The sequence below is a fragment of the Prionailurus bengalensis genome, chromosome A1 (genome assembly GCF_016509475.1).
Source record: "Prionailurus bengalensis isolate Pbe53 chromosome A1, Fcat_Pben_1.1_paternal_pri, whole genome shotgun sequence".
NCBI lineage: Eukaryota > Metazoa > Chordata > Mammalia > Carnivora > Felidae > Prionailurus > Prionailurus bengalensis.
In genome coordinates, this window is record NC_057343.1 from 118,127,775 (window position 1) to 118,147,686 (window position 19,912).

Sequence of the window (19,912 nt, forward strand, 5' to 3'; positions counted from 1 at the left end):
TGAAACTGAGTCAGATGCTCAACCAACTGAGCCACCCAGGTGCCCCGCTCTGTTTCTTTATTTGAAAAAATAGGACTGTACACCTCATGGAGTTGTGTGATGTTAAAGTGAGATCATAGGGTTTAGAATATAAGTCCTCTGCTGTTTGTTATCCTATTTATTACTATTATTCTCAGCACTTGGTCTAACTTAGCTAACTCTTCCTTGGATCTTTTTTTTACATGCAGAACTGAAGTACTCGCCACCATTGTGTAATGAAGAATCCTCATGGTGGAATAAGTGGAGTAAATCCTAAACCAAACCCCTCTCCCCAAAGCACTCCCCTCCTTGGTTTCCCCCTTTCTCTGAAAGCTGACGGCCAATGTCCAGCAGCAGAAGGCCACCCTCCTGTCTTGATATCCCCTCCTGGCCCACTCAGGAGTCTAAGGTCAGGACAAGTTACCTGTACATCCTTCCAGGTGGTGATAAGACTGACTTCCAAGTCAATCTGAGCTACCTGGTCAGAGTCAATCTGTGGAAGAGTCAAAAAGAAGTGTGTATTGTGAAGGCGGGGGGTGGTGCTAGGAAATGAGGGAAGAAGGGAGAGATGTACAAGGCCAGAGGATCTATATGAGAGCATTAGAGGCCAGAAGAGCTAAGAACTAATGGGGCATGGGCATTTGGAGTGACGTTATGGGATAGAGGGGCCCAGGGCTCTGGAAGGTGATTCCCGATGCAGAGGGCTTTCAGAGGTCTGGGCTGGGGTCCTGTTGGGGAGAGCAAGATCTAGAATCCAGGAAGAGGGACTATAGTCAGGGGTTGAGAGAGCTTACATTAAAGACAGAGATGTAGCCATCGATGAGTTCCTGCAGCACCCGCACCTCATGTTCCCCCCGCCCATCTGTCTGGAACACACTAGGTGCAAACAGCAGGGCCAGGTTCCGCGTGCACATTTGGTTTATAGCAGCACACTTTTGCACCCTGCAGAAGGGCGTGACACAGGTCACAAGGGATGCAGCTTGTGCTCACCTGTTGGTCAATGGATCCATTCATTCAGCAAATACTTAGTGAGTTCCTACAGTATGCCAGGCCCTGGGCTAAGCATTTGGGATACAGCTGTAAGACACAATACTGGCCTCAAGGAGCTCCCAGTCTAGGGGAGAGACAGATAACGAATGGGTGATTATAAATATTGGAAGAGGCAGCACACTTTTATGTAAAGGGACAGACAGTAAATATTTTAGGCTTGCAGGCCATACGTTCCCTGTTGCAATTCCTCAGTTCTACTGTTGTAGTATGAGAAGAGTTATAGACAATATAAAAGTGAATGGGTGTGGCTTTACACTTCATGGACAAAACTTCATCTAGAAATACAGGCAACAGGTTGGATTTGGCCCATGGGCCATAGTTGGCCCATCCCTGTGATATAGAGTAATCAGTACAATACAGCCAGTGTTCACCTTAGAATCGTTTAAAGTCCTGTCTCCCCAAGAGACTGGTCAAGATAGATCTGCAACTTACTCTTCTTTGTGTCTCCTACATCTAACCCTTTGTCTGTCATAGAATAATAAAGCAAAATAATATTGATTGCTTACCGTTTTTGAATTCTTACTACATACATGCCAGGTGCTATAGTTAGGATTTTGGAAGGATTATTTCCTTCAACTCTCATGACCTAGGAGGTGGATACTATTCGTTACACCATCTTCCTTTTACAAACGAGGAAACTGAGGCTCAGAGAGTACAAATAACACCCAAGGTGACACACTAGAATGGTGGAAAACTAGAGTAAAGCTTCGGTCTGCCTGACCTCAAAGTCCACACTCTGAACCTTTGTGCTCTGACGCTTTCACTTAGCAATTGTTTACAGGATGAATGAATGAATGAATGTGGGGGGCAGGTAGAGCTGATAAAGGGTCAGTGAGGAGCCTGCGGGGGTCCTGGCCATACTGACCGATAGAGATGCCCAATGAGGGTAGCCAGCGTGCGGCGGTTAACCTGTGGCAGGCAGCCAATCACTTCTTTGTACTTCTCCAGGCGCTGATTCTTCTGTGGTAACTCTGGGATGGAAAGGGGAAGGGGTGGAGATGATCTGGGAAGGGAGCGTGGAGGGATTTTTGAAGAAACAAACCTAGGGTGGATGTGCCTCTGCCCCCTTCCCACCTTGACCTAAGCTGAGTCCTTGAGTGATCCTGAGGGGTGGGGAGGAAGTACTGGGGAGGATGGCTGCCCAATCCCACAAAACAGCCTCAGGGATTCAAGGGTGTGTGTGTGGTGGGGGGGGGGGTGGAGTTCCTGGTTGTCCCTTGGCTATCTGTGAAGAGTTTTTAGGGACCTTGGGAGTACCAGCAGCCTCCCTCCAGCGGGGCAACAACCGTGCACAGGTCACAGGGTCATCGAGCTCTCGAAAGAAGCGTTTGAGCGTATCGGTGACATCCTCCACGAAGTGCTCCCCTGGCCGGAGCTTCACTGACCGGGCATCCCGCCGGAACTCAGCAAGGAGCCGAAGGCTACGGGCGCGGGCACCCCCTTTCCGGTATATGCCCTCCAGCTGGAGCCCTGAGAACAGCCAGCATCTTTGCTCACCACTGCCCAAAGACCCACCCACCCACCTGGTATCCAGTATCTGTGACCTACCCCCACCACCCCTCCTGACATGCTGTAGGGCTACTGGGGTAAATGGGCCAGAGAGGAGGAAGTCTGCCTCCATGGTCTTGACTCTCAAGACCCTGCTCAAGTACTCCTGCTCAGAAGGTCCTTCCCTAACCATGATATTACACAGAGTCCCCATCACTCACTATTTTGGTTTTGAAATAGCACTTTCAAATCATATTACAGTCAATCCTCACTATTCAGATTCAATATTGTGAATTTATCTACTTGCTAAAATTTATTTGAAACTCCCAAACCAGTGCTTGTGGCACTTTCCCAGTCATTTGTGAACATGCGCAGAGCAGAGATGAATTTGAGTTGCCTATTGGACACATTCCCAGCTAAGCTCTCATATGGTAAACAAGTGTAGTCTTCATGGTATATATAGAACCACATTTTTTCATTCTTGTGCTTTTTTTCTTTGGGTAGTTTCACTATTTGAAATGGCCCCCAAGTGAAGTGCTAAAGTGCTGTCTAGTGTTCCTAAGTACAAGAAGGCTGTGATGTGCCTTATGGAGAAAATATGTGTGTCAGATAAGCTTTCCTTATGCATGAGTTACAGTGCTGCTGGCTGTGAATTCAAAGTTAACAGATCACAAATACATATTAAAGCAAGTATCTTTAAACAGAAACACACTTAAAGTTACATATTGATGGATCAGTTGATGAGAATGTGACCAGAGCTTCCCAGGAACCCAACCCTGTATTTCCACTGGGGCAACAATTTAGTATTCATTCATTCAATGTTTGCAATAACTTCATAGAACAAAACTACCATGAATAATGAGAACTGACTGTATTTTTCTTACTTATTACCCAGTTCTCCCACTAGTCTCTGAGCATCATAGAACTTTCCCTTTTCACCACTATATGTCCAGTGTCTGGCAAATGGGAGCAGCTCAGTAAACATCTGCTGAATGAAGAGCGGCAGTCCAGGAACTGTGGAGGAGTGGGTATGGGCACACATGCTCTTTCTCCAGGGCTTTCACTGGACTGCTGACTTAATGCCTCCTTTGAACATGAGGAAGACTGAGAACAGGATGGGATCTAGTGAGCAGGCAAAGTCAGTGCATGAGGCTACTACCAAAGTGTGGAGAATGTCATTAGCCACTCACTATCCACTGTCAATGTTGTAAGCACAACTATTTGTAGCTAATGGATGTGCCTTTCCCCCCTTTATTGCCTTCCTTAGTTTTCCATGAAGTTTCCTTCTCAAGAGTCCTGCCTTCTAGGTGCACCTGGGTGGCTCAGTCAGTTAAGTGTCCGACCTTGCCTCAGGTCATGATCTCATGGTTCATGGGTTGGAGCCCAAATTGGGCTCTGTGCTGACAGCTCAGAGCCTGGAGCCTGCTTCAGATTCTGTCTCTCTCCATCTCTGCCCCTCCCCCACTCATGTTCTGTCTCTCTCGTCAAAAATAAATAAACGTTAAAAAAAATTAAAAAAAAAAAAGAGTCCTGCCTTCTAAAGGGGGTTCGTCAAGGAGCTAGATTCTACTTGGTGCCTCCTTGGGCTGGAGAATAAAGCAGAGGCCAAAAGTCACAGAGAATTCTGGGAGCCACTCGCACAGCTGAGCCTTTATGCCTGGAAAAACTCCCACACAGAATAAATCTGCTCAGACCTTCAAGGATTTTGCTGCACAGCTTGGCTCTTGCCTTACAGCTGCCCCCTCTTTGTTCTTTATGGCTCTCCATCTCCAGTCACATTTCAGTGCTGCTCTGCTCCCCTTCCACGCCCACGGCCCACTAACAGCTACCTTGGAACACTTACTACCTGCCAGATGCTGTGCTAAATGCTTTACATATGTTCTCTTACTATCACAACTATCCTAGAAAACGAGGACTGTTAGTAGCCCCATTCTACCAATGGGGGAACTGAGGCTCAGAAAGGTAAAGAAGCTTGCCAAGGATCATACAGCAGGTTGTTGTTAGGCTGCAATCTCTGGAGGCAAAGCTTCTGTAGGCAGATCACAACTTCTGGCTGTTCCTATGTACCCCATCCCCTACTGGCTCAGTATTGGCCAGTGCCCACTCACCATGCTGGGTGACAAAACTGATGCAGGCATCCACGATGATGGGGATGTCACCCCGGCTCATCTGCTGCTCTTGCAGCCCTGTGCCGCCCCCGCCAGCGGCCCCCTCAATGGCCGTGGTCCATGCTGAGAAATCCAGCCGGCCCTCCCCCTGCAGATACAGGGTCCTGAGACCCAAGAGGCCTGAGTCAGAGCCAGCTCCTGAGGGTCCTTTAAACTAAGAGGCCCATGATTACAAGGCCCAGCCTTCCAAGAACCACCAGCAGGGGGCAGCAAAATTCAACCCAGACAGAGCCCCTGAACTAGGCAATGGAATTTGAGAAAGTGGGTAGTGGTCCAGCAGACCAGGGTGGAGGGCGGAGCGGGGCGGGCTCTAGAAAGAGGGATCCAGGGTCAAGGATAAGGGCAACATTTACCTTCCTGTTTCCACCAGGACCAAATGCTCCTTCTTGTCTGGGGTGTCAGCTGCTGAAACCACACCTGGGAGGAGAACCATGAGACAGTATCATGACTGTCTTCATCATAGTGACTAATATTTACTAAGTATTTAAGGTATGTAGGTGCCAGACTAGGAACCCTACAAACAATGCTGTATTAAATCCTGTAAGTTACATACTATTATCCCCATTTTACAGGGGACACATTAATGCTCAGAGAGGTTAAGCTGCTAGTCTCATTACTTGTTATAAAATGGCAAAGCTGAGCTGGGACTCAGGTCTCTTGTCTCCAAAGCCCTCTGATATTATCCCATACTGTTCTCTTTGAGGAAGTGAGAATACCCAGTCCCCTCTCCCAGTCTCCAACCAGCAAATGACTCCAAATAACAGTAACAGTAACATTTATAACATGTAACATTTATTAAACACCTATAAGATAGGTCCTACCAGGCTCTGTGATAAGTGTTTTACATGCATTGCCTTATTTGAAACTACAACTGTTTCATTGTGCCCACTGTAAAGAGGAGGAAACTAAGGCACAGAAATGTTAAGCAACCTGTCCAAGATCACACAGCTAGAAAGTGACAGAGGTGGAGGTCTGTATCTGGGCAGTCTGACTCCAAAGCTTGTGCCTGAATACACTATGTTCTGCTGTTTCCCCTAGGGATCCCCAAATAGATGAAGGTCCACTCTCCCTTACCCCATGGCCACCTTTCATCCCTGTCCCCGCCCCTGCTCACTGATTTCCTGTAGCCGCCGCAGATGCACCATGTCCTCAGGGGCTGGAGAGCCAGGGCCCGGTGCTGGACACAGGAAGAGGTGGTCACCACGAAGAAGTCCAAACCCTGACAGCCAGAGGCCAGGGGCCAGGGCTGAATGGGTGGGAGAGCGTAGCCACAGGCGGCCCAGCCGCAGCAGCCCAGGGCCCAGCAGCTGGTGACAGCTCAGCGGGGAGAACCACTGTGAGTCAAGAGGAACACATGGGGAACAAGGAGGATGGGGAAAGAGATAACAGGTGGAGAGAAATAAGAGTGAGAAGGATAGGGAAAGACACGAAGAGAGAGCAGAATAAAGACGGGAATGAAAAGCGATGGGGAGAGAACAAAAGAAAGACACAAGAACACAGGAGATGGATGGAGAAAGACAGGAAAGAAATTCAGTTCAATTTAATTTGCTCCAGCCAACACAGAGAAGATATTCTGTGTGGCAGCCTTATGCCCTTAAATGTAAGGGTAAGGGATGTAAGAGATGTAAGGGTAAGAAAGAATGGGCAGCCAAAATGCTCTAACTGAAGAGTCACGATGCCCTGGGAAATCCCACCACCCTAAGGGGTCAGGGGAGGATTCGTGAAGAAATAAATGTTGGAGATGGTCTGCAAAATGGTGCTTCTCCAGCTACCTGTGGTGATGAAACAAGGAGTTCTTTTCTTTTTTTTGTTCAAAATTCCAATCTGTTACTAATAGTGCTTTTGTAAAAAACAATAAAAATGGGGCGCCTGGGTGGCGCAGTCAGTTAAGCGTCCGATTTCAGCCAGGTCACGATCTCGCGGTCCGTGAGTTCGAGCCCCGCGTCGGGCTCTGGGCTGATGGCTCAGAGCCTGGAGCCTGTTTCCGATTCTGTGTCTCCCTCTCTCTCTGCCCCTCCCCCGTTCATGCTCTGTCTCTCTCTGTTCCAAAAATAAATAAACGTTGAAAAAAAATTAAAAAATAATTTAAAAAACAATAAAAATGAACTACTACAAAAGTAAACTGAAAAAAGAAATACACAATATAAGCCCTCCCTTTAAAAAAGTAGATTCTAGGGGCGCCTGGGTGGCGCAGTCGGTTAAGCGTCCGACTTCAGCCATGTCACGATCTCGCTGTCCGTGAGTTCAAGCCCCGTGTCAGGCTCTGGGCTGACTGGGCTGATGGCTCAGAGCCTGGAGCCTGTTTCCAATTCTGTGTCTCCCTCTCTCTCTGCCCCTCCCCTGTTCATGCTCTGTCTCTCTCTGTCCCAAAAATAAATAAACGTTGAAAAAAAAAATAAATAAATAAAAAATAAAAAGTAGATTCTACACATAAAATCACTCTGTGACATTCCGATGAATGTTTGAGCATTTCCCACAGAGGAGTGTCACATCCTGCAGGGCCGACCTGGTGAGGCCAGAAGGAGGCCCTTGGACTTTGGTAATGGGAAGTCACTAACTACCCCCGCAGAGTAGCAGCTCATAAATCTGGCAGAGGAGGGCAGCCATCAGGGGTTAAGGAGGAAGGGCATGCTTGCTAGGGCACACGACTATTCTGAGGGGTTGTCAGGAGGGCACCAGGGTGATAAGAAGCTGAAGGTGGAGCAGGACTGAGGGAAAAAACGGTTAAGGATGGGAGCGATTGGAGCAATTGGCATCGTCATCACCATTACTATTTCAACACCCACAGATGGAGGGCCTGCTGTGTGCCAAGCAGCGCAGGTCTCACATGTCACTTAATCCTCAATGCCAAGGGGAGCATCTTTTAGACCCACTCTATCTGTATGGAAAAGCTCACAAGGCTGAGAGTTGGAGGACTCAGATCCCAGGATATCTGACTTTAGGGCCCGAACTTTTTTTTTTAATATTCATTTTTTTTTTTTTAATTTTTTTTTTTTCAACGTTTATTTATTTTTGGGACAGAGAGAGACAGAGCATGAACGGGGGAGGGGCAGAGAGAGAGGGAGACACAGAATCGGAAACAGGCTCCAGGCTCTGAGCCATCAGCCCAGAGCCCGACGCGGGGCTCGAACCCGTGGACCGCGAGATTGTGACCTGGCTGAAGTCGGACGCTTAACCGACTGCGCCACCCAGGCGCCCCATAATATTCATTTATTTTTGAAAGAGCGCAAGTTGGGGAGGGGCAGAGAGAGGGAGACAGAGGGTCCAAAGGGGGCTCTGCACTGACAGCAGCGAGCTCAATGTGAGGCTCAAACTCATGAATGGAGACAGATCATGACCCAAGCCAAAGTCAATGCTCAACTGACTGAGCCACCCACGAACCCCTAGGGCCCGAACTTTTAATTGCAGGGAGAGGGTGCAGGACAGAGAGACCAGCTTGCCTGGGAATGGAGACGCTGGGTCTCATAAAGGCAGCCTCACCTGTGCACTGGGAGAACTTGGGGAAGGGGGAAGTGGGAGTTAGAGGCAGCCTTTCCTTGGGAAGAAGGCCTGCGCAATGAGGTTCAAGCCATGAGCTTTGGAGACAAAGGCCTGTTTTCAATCCTGGGCTCTGCTGCCTCCTAGCTCTGTGACCTTGATCAAGTGACTTCATAACCTGTGTAACTCTGTTTCCCTGTATGTGAAATACTGATAATCCTTTCCTCTCAGGGTTGTTGTGAAAGTTAAATGAGCTATTGAGTGGGCAGTGCCTAACACTGGTCCTAGCACAGCTGTTAATGAAGGTGGATGTGGTAGGGGTGGCTGTAGGAACAGGAGAGGGCAGGATGGGGACAGGGAAACCATGGGCTGTTAGGGAGGAGGTCTTGGCTGGCTCACCTTGCCCACAGCACTGGTCCAGGCCTCCAGACTGTCAGCTCCATCTGTGCCAAAATGCTGGATCCTCCCCCCAGTAAGGATGAGCTCAAAGGAAAAGGGGAATCTAGAAAGAAAGTGAGGTTAAGGAGGAGAATGGGGACCAAGAGGGGCTGGCAGGCTCAGGATCACAAAGGGCAAAGGGGGAGTGCAGGGAGCATGGGGTGTAGTTACCTGTCAAGGGGTGTGGTTACCTGTCAAGGTCACTTGGGTCAGTGGGTGGGGGACTCACACCCAGACATACAACATCTTGGGGCTGGATGAGGCTGAGGGGTTCAGGGCTGCTTTCTGACACAAACATTTCCAGAGCTGCTCTCAGCACGCACCACATTCGGGGGGGAGCTAAGGGGGAGGCTGATGGTCAGCAGGCAGAAGATGTCTGTCCCTACCGTCATAATTCCCATTTCCCATATTTATTCTTTCTATGCCAAACCCTCTGCCTGTGTATGATCTCACGTAATCTTTACAACAACACTATGAGGTGGGTATCATCTTCAGTCCTCTTTGTAGGTAGGGAAACTGAGGCCCAGAGTTTGAGTAGTTTGCCCAAGTCACATTGGTAGGAAGTAGCAGAGCTGGGATTTGGCCCAGGCAGTCTGACTTCACAGCACACGCTCTCATCTATCACCCAGTGCTGCCAGCAGGCATGGTCCCTCTCTTACTCCCAGCACCTAGTCCACTCCAGGGTGTGGCCCTACTTGCCCTTCCCGCCCCTCTGTGGTACACTTTGCTCATCCCAGTTTCTGCCCCATCTCCCCCCACCCTCGGCTCGCCTCTCACCATCCCGGCCCCTGCGAGGAGGTGGGGGTCCGGCTTTGTTGCTGATGGGACCACAGTACAGGAAGCTGCTGTAAGTGGCAGGTACCACCACCTCATTGTACACGCCAGGGGAAGGGTCTGCAAGGGGAAGGAGAAGTGGTCAGTTCAGTGCAGTGCAATGGGATGGCCTGAGTCATCAGGAAAAGGATCAGACTGAGGAAGACAGTGGGACCCAACTCCAGTGGCAGCATGGCCAAGTCGAGCCCAGTGGGGCTGGACCCCTTACTACCCAGATTAGTAAAGATGGTATTAGGAAGCAAGACACCAGCCCTTGCCCACTGCCTCTCCCAACCAGCCATCCATTCACCCAGTCAGCCCAGGGTGGAAACCTCTAAGCATGGGCCATCCTATAAGTGTCACAGCCCCTCTGGCCTGACCCCTGGAGAGAAGCATCATTAGATGACCGTTTCTTTGATCAGACTTCCCCAGGGAGATGAGATCTCCTTTATGGGTTGACCTTGTCAGGGGTTCACCAGCACTAACACCTCAAACATCCAGATCCATTCCAGGCAGTGGGTGCCATTGATCATTTCATGACTTCAGGATATAGGACCCAGAGGATCTAGAAGGTTGGGAAACTACCCAAACTGAGCCATTGTGATGGGATGAGTAAAAGGGTACACGGGGCTCCCTGGAACAATCAAGGCACGGGTCAGGGTTGAGAATTCTTAGGGGATGAGAAAGGAGGTCCTTCTGGGGATTACCTGGGAGCAGGAGACCAGAGAAGCTGCCATCAGGTGCTGAGGGGGACCAGGACTCCTCGCCCTCAGAGGCCTCAACACAGAGGAGCTGGGTCATGTTCTTCAGCAGGTTGGGTCCTGTCACAGCTGCACACAGTGCCTACAGAAGGGGAAGGGCCTCTGTCAGCCCCAAGACCCAACCTGACAGTGTGGGGACAGTCCTCCAGTCATCAGAAACAGCCCCAACCCCACGCCAAGTCTAGGCATTTCAACTCAGAGACTGCCCTCCTCCATCAGCCCCAACCTGTCCCTCCTACCTGGAGAAGCTGGCCATGATCTAGATACTGAGGGTGGGGCTTCCGGAAGAGACCCAGTCGGTACTTCCGGGAAATGAACTCTCCCCGGGGGCCGGGGCTTGTATCTGGATGCAGCCCCTCACCTGGGGGTAATGCCCCTGCCCAGAAGCGGTTGGCACGATCATTTCCCAGGACAATGAACAACTGTAGGATGACAAAGGGCAGAGGCAACTGACAGGAACTTGAGTCATCAGACATTTCAATCCTGCCCTCAAGCTGGGCCCACAGCCTTTTATGGATGCTTTTCTTCCATCTTCCCCACTTTTTCCCTCTTCAGACTCCTCACCTGTACTATCTCATTACTCCAAACACTTGTGTCCAGCTTCAGGCTCTGTACTTTGGAGATCCCAGAACCCAGGGCCCGGTGCTGACCTGTTAGGGTATGAAGGGTATGTGGCATAGATACCCAGAACCTCCAGCCTCAGCCCCCACTCCCTCTCCCTGTTTTAGCTAAAGGCCCCAGCCCTCACCTGCACACTGCTTGCAGATGACCACCCCCAGGTTGACAGCAGCCCAGTCTGGGCGGGAGGCGCCACAGTCCGCACAGTGCCGGTTTGCCCGATTGGACCAGATTTTCTCAGCCACCTCGTAGTCAGACAGGGTCTCGGTTACTGCTTCCTGCAGAGCGGCCGCCCAGCTCTGCCGAGCACCCCCAGACTCGGCTGTGAAGCTGAGGGGTGGACAGCCAGTCTGTGGGCATGGATACCCCCTCCTACCTGTCCCATCTCACTAGCCATTCCTGCAGGAAGCCCTGCAGGCCACTTCTGGGCCAGCCCAGACCCTCCTGAGACCTTGACCCTGATCCCTGGAATTCCATCAGTGCACACCCACTGACATCCTACTGAAGAGGCCTCCAGTCCTCTACCTGCCCTGGGTCTCCTTCAAAAGTCTCTCCCCCAGGGGTGCCTGGGTGGCTCAGTCTGTTAAGTGTCTGTCTTTGCTCAGGTCATGACCTCCCTGTTTGTGGGTTCAAGAGTGCAGAGCCTGCTTGGGATTTTCTCTCTCTCTCTGCCCCTCCCCCCACTCACACTTTCTCTCCCTCCCCCCCCCCCCACCCTTTCTCTCTCTCTCTCAAAATAAATAATAAACTTAAAAAAAAAAAAGTCTCTCCCCCATCCCTGCCTCCTGCCAGTCTGGGCCCCACCTGAAGCAGCGATGGGGCGTGAGCAGATCAAAACTGCGACTCTTGGTCTCCCTGACGCTGCATCCTTGCAGTTCAATGAAGCAGATCCCAATGCCGGAAGAAAAGGCCTGGTGGGATTGTGGGGGTTGGAACAGGTTCAATGAGACACGAGAATGGGCTAGGCCAGGCTCCTTGGCCTCGGCCAGGCCCTTCTCACCTGCTCACTCTTGTACAGGGCAAGCTCTCCAGGGCTCAAAGCAGCAAAAACCTTGGCCTTGTGTCCACGAAGTTCTAGCATGCCTGTGCGGAGGGGTCGGGGTGGCTGAGGGGGCCGGGGATGGCCCAGGAGGCGCTGCTCCCTCAGGCAGGATTGCAGTGTGGAGCACCATGTGTCCCGCTGGGCTGGTGGGGGACAGAGAAGCAGGTTAGCCAGCAGCTGTGTGCTCACATGGCTTCCCTGCCCCCCACCCTGACACAGTAGGGCCCTGCTTCTCACCCTCGCTCTCTGTGCGAAACACAAACACCCTCTGGCCAGTGATGACCTGGAACTTGTTATCCTTGCTGCTGCGGGTCATCTCAATGGCAGTCAGAGGGATCACACCCTTGGGGAAGGGATCCTGGAGAGACAGCCCAGTGACCCAAAGGGACAGCAACTCAACCATGTGTGCTGACCCTGGGGCCAGCGCCAACTTTTAATGAGATCGGCATTCATTCCACACGCAGTGGGGTACAGCTGCTAACCTAGCTACTTTAGATGCTGACATCAGTCGTGTGGTGACCGCCCCCCGCCCCCGACCTGGGCTTCCCATCTTCCAGTCCCGAGCCTTTCTCAACCCTCCTTCCCTTTCTCTTTCCCTAGGCCCAACATAGCATCTCCCAGACCCCCACCTTATCATTGCCAAAGTACATCAGACTCCTGCCGTTGAACTGCACAAAGCGCCTCTGGAAAACGTAGTTTCTGGGGAAGGCAGGGGCCAAGATGAGTGAGTGGTGGAGGCTGTATCCTGAGGGTTCCTAGGGTCTGGGAGTACCTGGGACCCGACCCACCACCACCCCCCAGCCTCCCTCTTCCCTCTTCTCCCTCCCTACCCTCCCTTTCCCTCCCCAGTAGCCCCACCCCTGAGGGGAGAGCTTGTCTAGCCAGCCGCTGAGCAGGGGCGTGGGGCGGTCTGCTGTGGATGAGAAGCTGGCATAGGGTGAAATGAGGTCATCATTCATCTCCATGTCCAGGGTGGGCAGTGAGAGGGTAGAATCTCCAGGTAGCTCAAGGCTAGCATAGCCAGCATCCTCCCGTGCTTCCAGATCCTGCCTGCTGAGCCTTATGTGGGGCAAGAGAGAACATATATTAGACCCAGGTCCCTAGATACCCCCACCCACAGCACTTCATAGAATGTTTGGAAGGTACTGGATCACTTTTCAAACAGGGAAATGGGGATGTTGGGAACCCAAAAGATTATCATAGAGCCTTTTCCCTGAGCACACTTGGATTTTTTACTGGAAAAATTTCAGTCCCTCTCCTTTGCCATTAGTATTACTTGGTAGAAAAGTTGGGGAAAGGCTGTGTAGCTGGCTTTCTGCCACAGTTGCCGATATCTAATCAATAAGTCTTTTTGGTTCTCTCTCCAAAAAGTGCTTGACTTTCTCTCCCTGGACCAAATTCCCATGAGTTCTCACCAGGGTGATATGAATTACCTAACTGGTCACCTGCTTCCACTCCTGCCCTCCCTTGGACCTCACTTTCCATCACTACCAGAGCACTCCTTTAAAAATGCAATTGACCCTCTCTCTGCTCCTCCCCTGCTCACGGTCTGTCTGTCTCTCTCTCTCTCAAAAATAAATAAACATTAAAAAAAATTTTTAAAAAAAGGGTGCCACATGGCTGGCTCAGTTGGTTAAGCGTCCAACTTCAGCTCCCGTCATGATCTCACAGTTTGTGAATTTGAGCCCCGCGTTGGGCTCTGTGCTGACAGCTCAGAGCCTGGAGCCTGCTTCAGATTCTGTGTCTCCCTCTCTCTCTGCTCCTCCCCCGTTCACGCTCTGTCTCTGTCTCTCTCTCAAAAATAAACATTAAATGGGGCGCCTGGGTGGCGCAGTCGGTTAAGCGTCCGACTTCAGCCAGGTCACGATCTTGCGGTCCGCGAGTTCGAGCCCCGCGTCGGGCTCTGGGCTGATGGCTCAGAGCCTGGAGCCTGTTTCCGATTCTGTGTCTCCCTCTCTCTCTGCCCCTCCCCCGTTCATGCTCTGTCTCTCTCTGTCCCAAAAGTGAATAAACGTTGAAAAAAAAAATTAAAAAATAAAAAAATAAAAAAATAAACATTAAAAAAAAATTTAATGCAAATGAGATCATTTCACTATCCTCCACCACCCCTTCCCTCAATGAAATCATGCATAACTTCTCATTTGCAGTTGGGATAAATCCAAATCCCTTAACATGGGCTGTAAGACCTTGTACAATGAGACCCACACCCAATCCCCTGACTTCCTTTTATATCACCCTTGCCTTTGCTTACTACAGTTTAGCCACCTTCTCTTCCTCTTTCAGAGTCTTTGCACATGCTGTTCCTTCTGCCCAGAACATGCTTTCCTGGGCTGCTTTATCTCAGCCCTTAGGTCTTTGCTTATGCCATCTTCCCAGGAAGTCCTCTATTATTCTTTGTCACTTTCCAGGAGTTCTTAACCTCAGTAGCACAAAGTCACTTGGGAAACCTTAAAATACCAGTATATGGCCCCCATCCTAGACATTTAAGTTTAATCATCTGGGAGTGGGCTCATGAATGTTTATTTCTAAAAGTTCCCCAGGCTGGGTTGCCTGGGTAGCTCAGTTCGTTAAGCATCTGACTTGGGCTCAGATCATGATCTCCCTTTTGGTTAGTGAGTTGGAGCCCCACATAGGGATCTGTGCTGGTGGTGCAGAATCTGCCTGGGATTCTCTCTCTGCCCCTTCCCCACTTGTGTGCTCTCTCTCTCTCTCTCAAAATCAATAAACTAAAAAAAAAAAAAAAAAAAAAGTTCCCCAGACTATAGTGCAGCTAAGGTTGAAAACCATTACTCTACCCTATTTGTTTCTTACTTAAGTGAGAAACACTTATTTAAATTGCTTACTTAAGCAATCAGATAAGAACCCCCACAAACTCCCAGTGCCTCATCTACCCAATTTCACACATTTTTTACATTCCTTCTGCTGCTGTCATAAACATCCCTGTCTGAAACCAGTCCCTCCTCTGTGCACCATCCTCTCACCTACAGAAGGATGTTGCTCCAGACTGTCTCCCCTTCCTCTCCCCGACAGCAACTAATTCTCCCTCTCTACCACATCCCTGCAATCCATCTATAAACATATGTAACACTGCCTCCTACAAAAAACATTCCTTAACTCCACTTCCACTATAACAACCACTCAACCCTGTGCTCTTCTTTGCAGAAAAATTAAAAAATGTCATCTGTACCTTCCAACTCCTTCTGTTATCTCTTGAGACCATTTTGATCTGGCTTTCACCTTTACCTCTTGTCAAGGTCCCCAGTGACCTCCATGTTGCCAATTCCAGAAGCCAATTCTCAATCCTTGTCTTTCTTGACCTCCTGGCAGCATTTGAACTGTTGACCTCCCCCTCCTCCTGTCTTCACTTGGCTCCTATGACATCACACTCTTCTGGTTTTCCTTCTCCTTTACTACTCATTTCTTTTTAGTCTGTTTTGCTGGTTCTTCCTCTTCTCCCAAACCTCTTGATATTGGGGTATGCCAGGACTCTGATCTTGGTCCTCTGCTCTATCGACACTCACTCACAGCTATATACACCCATGTAGATGCTGTAAACTCACAAATTTAGATCTCCAGCTCAGACCTCTCCCCCCAAACTCCAGATTTGTATATTCAATGGTCTATTTGTCATCTCTTCTTGGGCTTATAATATATACCTCAAATTCAGCACATCCAAAATGGAGCTCCCGATCTCCCCACCACCCCCTGCTTTGTGCAGTTTCCCCATGTCAGATCAGAGCAACTCCAGGAACTTTCAGTTGCTCAAACAGCACTGTCCAACAGAGGTCACTGTGCAAACCACATATGTAATTTTCGATTTTCTAGTAGCCACATTAAAAAATAAAAAGCAACAAGTAAAACTAATTATATTTTATTTAATCCCACATACCCAACATATTAACATTTTACTATGTCATCCATATAAAAAGTAAGATAATTTATGTCTACTTCTGTCATATTCATCCAGTACTGATTTTTTTTCATGCTAAGTCTTTCAAATTTGGTAGTTTTATAGTTACAGCACATCTTACTCCAGACTAGCCACATTTCATGTGTTCAGTAAGCACATGTGGCTAGTGGCTACCACACTGGACAGTGCAGCTCAGACTAAAATCTTTGAGGTCATTCTTGACTGCTCTTTTCTCTCACACCCCAAGTGTCAATGTCTCTCACATGACAGTTTGCCTTCAAAATATAACTCATATCCAACCACTTCTTGCCATCTCCACTACCATGACCTAGTCTGAGATGTGTCATCTAGATTACTGCAATAACCTCATATCTGGTCTCTCTACTTCTGCTTTTGCTCCTACTGACCATTCCCAACACAGCAACCAGAGGGATTCTTAAAAATGTATTCAAAACCCTTCCAGTGGCTTCCCATTTCACTTAGAGTCAAAGCGAAAGTCCCCACAAGGTCCTACCTGATCTGACTCTTTTTACCTCTCTGACATCATTTCCTCCCACTCTTCCTGCCCTGGCCACTATACCCCAGCCCCACTGGCCTTATCACCACTCCTGGGTTTACCTGGAAGCCTCTATTCTAGCCACTCCCCCTGCCTGGGACACTTATCCCAGACACTGTCATGATTAACTCTCTCACACCTTTCATTTTGCTCAAGTGTCATTTGAAAACACTCTGGCAACTCTTAATGAAAAATTATAGCCCACTTCCCCTCACTCCATCCCAGCCTTCTTACCCTGCTCTTTTTTTCCCCATGGTATTTAATACCTTTTAACATATGATGTAACTTATTTATTATACTTATTTTTATTTGACTCCCCACACGGACAAGGATTTCTGATCTATCCCAAATACCTACAACATCTGGGATGCAGTAGATGCTCAATAAAGATTTGTTAAATGAAAGCAAGAAAAGCATTTCTCCGTATTGTAAATTATATATCCATCTGTTTGTCTACTTGTTTCAGTTCCTGTCTGCCCTTGAGTCACAAGAGGCTTGAGGGGGGTACTGGGTCTGCCATAGTCCTTCTATATCTTGAGTACCTGGCTGGCACACAGTGGACACTCAATACACACGTGACGAATAACTGGATCCATGGCCACCACCAGACTGCTCCTCAAGCTTCTCTCTTCCTGCCATCACCACCCTACTGACTACTCACCTGTGTTCAACCCGGTCCTGACAGACACCTCTGCCTTCTCTTCTGTCAGGTGGCCCTGGGACCCCCACGGGCTGGACACCATAGTACAGGCAGCCAGGGTCCATGATATGTACTGGCAGGGGAGAGACAAGGAAGAGGAGGTCAGGTGGGAATGTCTGGGTCCTGAAGGGACCTGTCTCTCTCCCCCCAACCCATGATAACCCACCTACCTGTGCCTGTTGTGGGCCTGAGGGCAGGGGTGGGGGCAGCTGCCTGGGAGCTGTCTGGGGTCCTGAGGGAAAAGGTCTAGTGATCATTAAGGGAGAGAGGAGAGAGGAGAAACCCTCATGTCCTGCACCTTCTTGCCCCCACCCAGCACTGGATCCCAAGGAAGCCAGCCCCACTCACATGTCCTGGGCTGTCTGTGCCCCGCCTCTTAAGTCCAGGCCAAAGTAGATGGCATTTGGCATCATTTCCACAGTATTCAAGGCTGAAGTCTGCTCAGAGGAGGAGGTGGGGAGAGGAGGGGAACTTGGGCTGGACTCCGGGCTCCTGGACACTTCTGGTTTCCAGAGGGTTGGGCTCGCTCCAGGTCTTTGGGTGGTGGTGGGGCCGCTGAGTCCACCAAATACTGTCCTGGGCTTAGGCACAGGCTTCAGGGGCTGGGCTTGGGGGGCTAGGCTGGGGGATGGCTCCATGGCACTGTCCAACTGGGAATCCAGGGAGCCCTCTGCAGCACCTGCCTGCAGCAGGCGCAGAATGCGTTTCCGGTGACCTGTGGCGCTGACACCCAACTGCCTCAGCTCCTCGTGGCCCAGGCCCCGGGCTGCACCCACTGTAGCCAGGCCATGCCTTCGGAACGTGTCTGCATACTGCTCCAGGTGCACCGTGGCCAGCCACACAGCGATGTCCAGGTCCTGAGGGGCAGCCATGGGGGCTCAGGCCATTGCTGGGGGGAGCGGCAGGGTGAAGGAAGGGCTCAGGCTGAGATTCCCCCTCCCTGTCCCAAAGTCTGAGGCCTGGACAGGGGGTAGGCACCAGACTTGTCTTCCTCCAAAGAAAAATGACCAGTGGCCGGCAATCTGGAGGAAGAGCCGTCCCAGAACATCAGAAAGGGCTTTCTTATTATAGAGGAATCTCTTCATTTGCATATGAGGACACTGAGGCTCAGAGAAGGGAAGAGGCTTGCCCCAGGCTCACAACAAATTGGTGGAAGTGTTGGCCCCCATGCTCCTGACCACCCTAGGTCTGGATCAAAGCTCTGCCTCTGCTTTATTGCATTCAACCAAGTCAGCATGGGACAAGATGACAGAAGCCTGCGGGGGCAGGATGGAATGGGATGGTGGGAAGAGGGGCCTCATGATGTGGCCTAAGGTGGGTACAGGGGCAGCTGTGGCACAAGAGGAGGGAAGAGGTGGAGATTCCACCCCCCTGGTTTTCAGAACTGAGGTACAAGCTCGGCCATCCTAATCCTGGTCATTCCCAGTTCCTCCTCCCCTTCCACCTATTGTCTCTGCTCAGACTTCCTTCCTGTCCCTCCAGCCCTGGCCGCCCCCACATCCTGTCTGCCTTGGTCAGGCTGCCCAGAGAGCCCTAACTAGTTTCAGCAAGTGGGGTCCTGGCTGTGGAAACAGGCCGCCTGGGGAATGGGGATAGGGTGGAGAATTGGGCTGGAAAGAGGAGGGCCCAGAGGCCAGGGGTACTCCAGGGTCTTCACTCTCCACCAACCTGAAGCATGTTCACACACATGCATGCACATGTGAGCACCCTCCCTATAGCGACTCAAGAGTGTGAAATGACATCCCCCTACCTCTGCTTTCTCCACATCTTCTTCCTCTGAGCTTTCCCTTTCCCTTTCCCATGCCTTTGGGCTCAAGTCTTTGAGGCTCTGTCCCGTTCTGCCATCCTGACCCTGACCCTGGTCTATTCTCTGGACCTGTCTCAGATTTTGTCTCCCTGGAGTTTTCTCTCTGCTTGTCCCTTTCTCTACCCCACTCTATCGGTCACTGCCTCTATCTAAATCCATCTTTGTTCCCCTCCTTCTTTTGCTCTGTCATTAAGCCTCTCCTTGCCTGAGTCTCCAATTTTAACTAGACCTTTAGGTGTATGTGACTCCAGATTTCTGTCTCTCTGCCTCTGCCTGTTAGGTTCTCACACACTTTCTCCCCATGGGGTCCTGACCAGGACTCCCTCTCGCCCCAGCATCAGTTCTGGCCTTTCTGCCTCTCCGCAGCTGGGCCCCCTTACCCAGCTGAGTTAGGGCCTGACTCAGAGCCCAGTTTCCCAGTGACTCAGATCCAGCCCGAGGGCACGGGACTGGGAACCCGGAGGTGCGCGGGGCAGGAGTGCTGGGGGCGGGCCGGGCAGCGCGGGGCAGCGCGGGCTGCGACGAAGGAGGGGGTTGAGGAGGGAGGGGGCAGAGGCCGGGCCACCGGAGGGAGGGGCGAGCCACGGCGGGGAGGGGGGCGGGGGAGGGCCGCCGGCGCGGACGGGGCCCTCGAGGAGGGGACGGGGAGGAGTCTGGGAAGCAGGGGCCCGTGGGCGCGGGGGTCCTCACCTCACTACGCGGCCGCCGTCCGTTCCCGGTGCCCGCCGCGCCGTCCGAGGCTCGGGTCGCGCAGAGCGGGCCCCGCCTCCCCTCAGCCCTCCCCCGACGGGTCCGGCCCCGCCCCGCCCCGCCGGCCGGTTCCCTCCGCTGGGCCCCGCCACTCCTTGTGCAAGCGCCGGCCTTCAAAAGGTTTGGGCTCCTTACCTAACCGCTGCGCTTATCTCGGGGCCTGGCCAACTCTGTCTTCCTAGGGGCCGAGAAAGGGACCGGAACACGAGCGGGAGGTCAAGACAGCATTAGAGAGAGGGACAAAGGGGTAAAGACCAGAATGGAGATGTGACAGAGGTAGAACCAGAGCGAAAAGGAGAGCGGCCTGGAGCACGGC

The 19,912-nt window shown here is 51.1% G+C and overlaps 1 protein-coding gene and 1 long non-coding RNA gene across 4 annotated transcripts in view; one reads left to right on the plus strand and one right to left on the minus strand.

Moving 5' to 3' along the window:
* Nucleotides 1-1,566, plus strand: part of LOC122484346 — a 9,651-nt gene extending 8,085 nt beyond the window's left edge. Inside the window, exon 3 of the long non-coding RNA XR_006297562.1 lies at nucleotides 228-1,566. This is a non-coding gene — a long non-coding RNA (uncharacterized LOC122484346). The remainder of the gene's footprint in view (nucleotides 1-227) is intronic.
* Nucleotides 1-19,613, minus strand: part of ARAP3 (ArfGAP with RhoGAP domain, ankyrin repeat and PH domain 3) — a 25,072-nt gene extending 5,459 nt beyond the window's left edge. For 2 of the 3 annotated variants that reach the window (XM_043581269.1, XM_043581099.1), the window contains exons 1-23: nucleotides 19,537-19,594; nucleotides 17,388-18,061; nucleotides 17,210-17,271; nucleotides 17,001-17,112; nucleotides 12,732-12,932; nucleotides 12,503-12,572; nucleotides 12,111-12,231; nucleotides 11,832-12,016; nucleotides 11,636-11,742; nucleotides 10,962-11,161; nucleotides 10,778-10,863; nucleotides 10,453-10,635; nucleotides 10,160-10,295; nucleotides 9,417-9,533; nucleotides 8,831-8,978; nucleotides 8,601-8,703; nucleotides 5,839-6,058; nucleotides 5,078-5,141; nucleotides 4,665-4,828; nucleotides 2,326-2,538; nucleotides 1,934-2,039; nucleotides 813-960; nucleotides 443-511 (exon numbers count right to left, since the gene is read on the minus strand). In XM_043581269.1, coding sequence (XP_043437204.1) covers nucleotides 443-511; nucleotides 813-960; nucleotides 1,934-2,039; nucleotides 2,326-2,538; nucleotides 4,665-4,828; nucleotides 5,078-5,141; nucleotides 5,839-6,058; nucleotides 8,601-8,703; nucleotides 8,831-8,978; nucleotides 9,417-9,533; nucleotides 10,160-10,295; nucleotides 10,453-10,635; nucleotides 10,778-10,863; nucleotides 10,962-11,161; nucleotides 11,636-11,742; nucleotides 11,832-12,016; nucleotides 12,111-12,231; nucleotides 12,503-12,572; nucleotides 12,732-12,932; nucleotides 17,001-17,112; nucleotides 17,210-17,271; nucleotides 17,388-17,911 — 3,339 coding nt within the window. In that variant the 5' untranslated portion in view covers nucleotides 17,912-18,061; nucleotides 19,537-19,594. Of the gene's footprint in view, nucleotides 1-442; nucleotides 512-812; nucleotides 961-1,933; nucleotides 2,040-2,325; nucleotides 2,539-4,664; nucleotides 4,829-5,077; nucleotides 5,142-5,838; nucleotides 6,059-8,600; nucleotides 8,704-8,830; nucleotides 8,979-9,416; nucleotides 9,534-10,159; nucleotides 10,296-10,452; nucleotides 10,636-10,777; nucleotides 10,864-10,961; nucleotides 11,162-11,635; nucleotides 11,743-11,831; nucleotides 12,017-12,110; nucleotides 12,232-12,502; nucleotides 12,573-12,731; nucleotides 12,933-17,000; nucleotides 17,113-17,209; nucleotides 17,272-17,387; nucleotides 18,062-19,536 lie in introns of all 3 variants that reach the window. The other variant, XM_043581188.1, reaches the window with a different exon arrangement.
* Nucleotides 19,614-19,912: the final 299 nt, after the last annotated feature.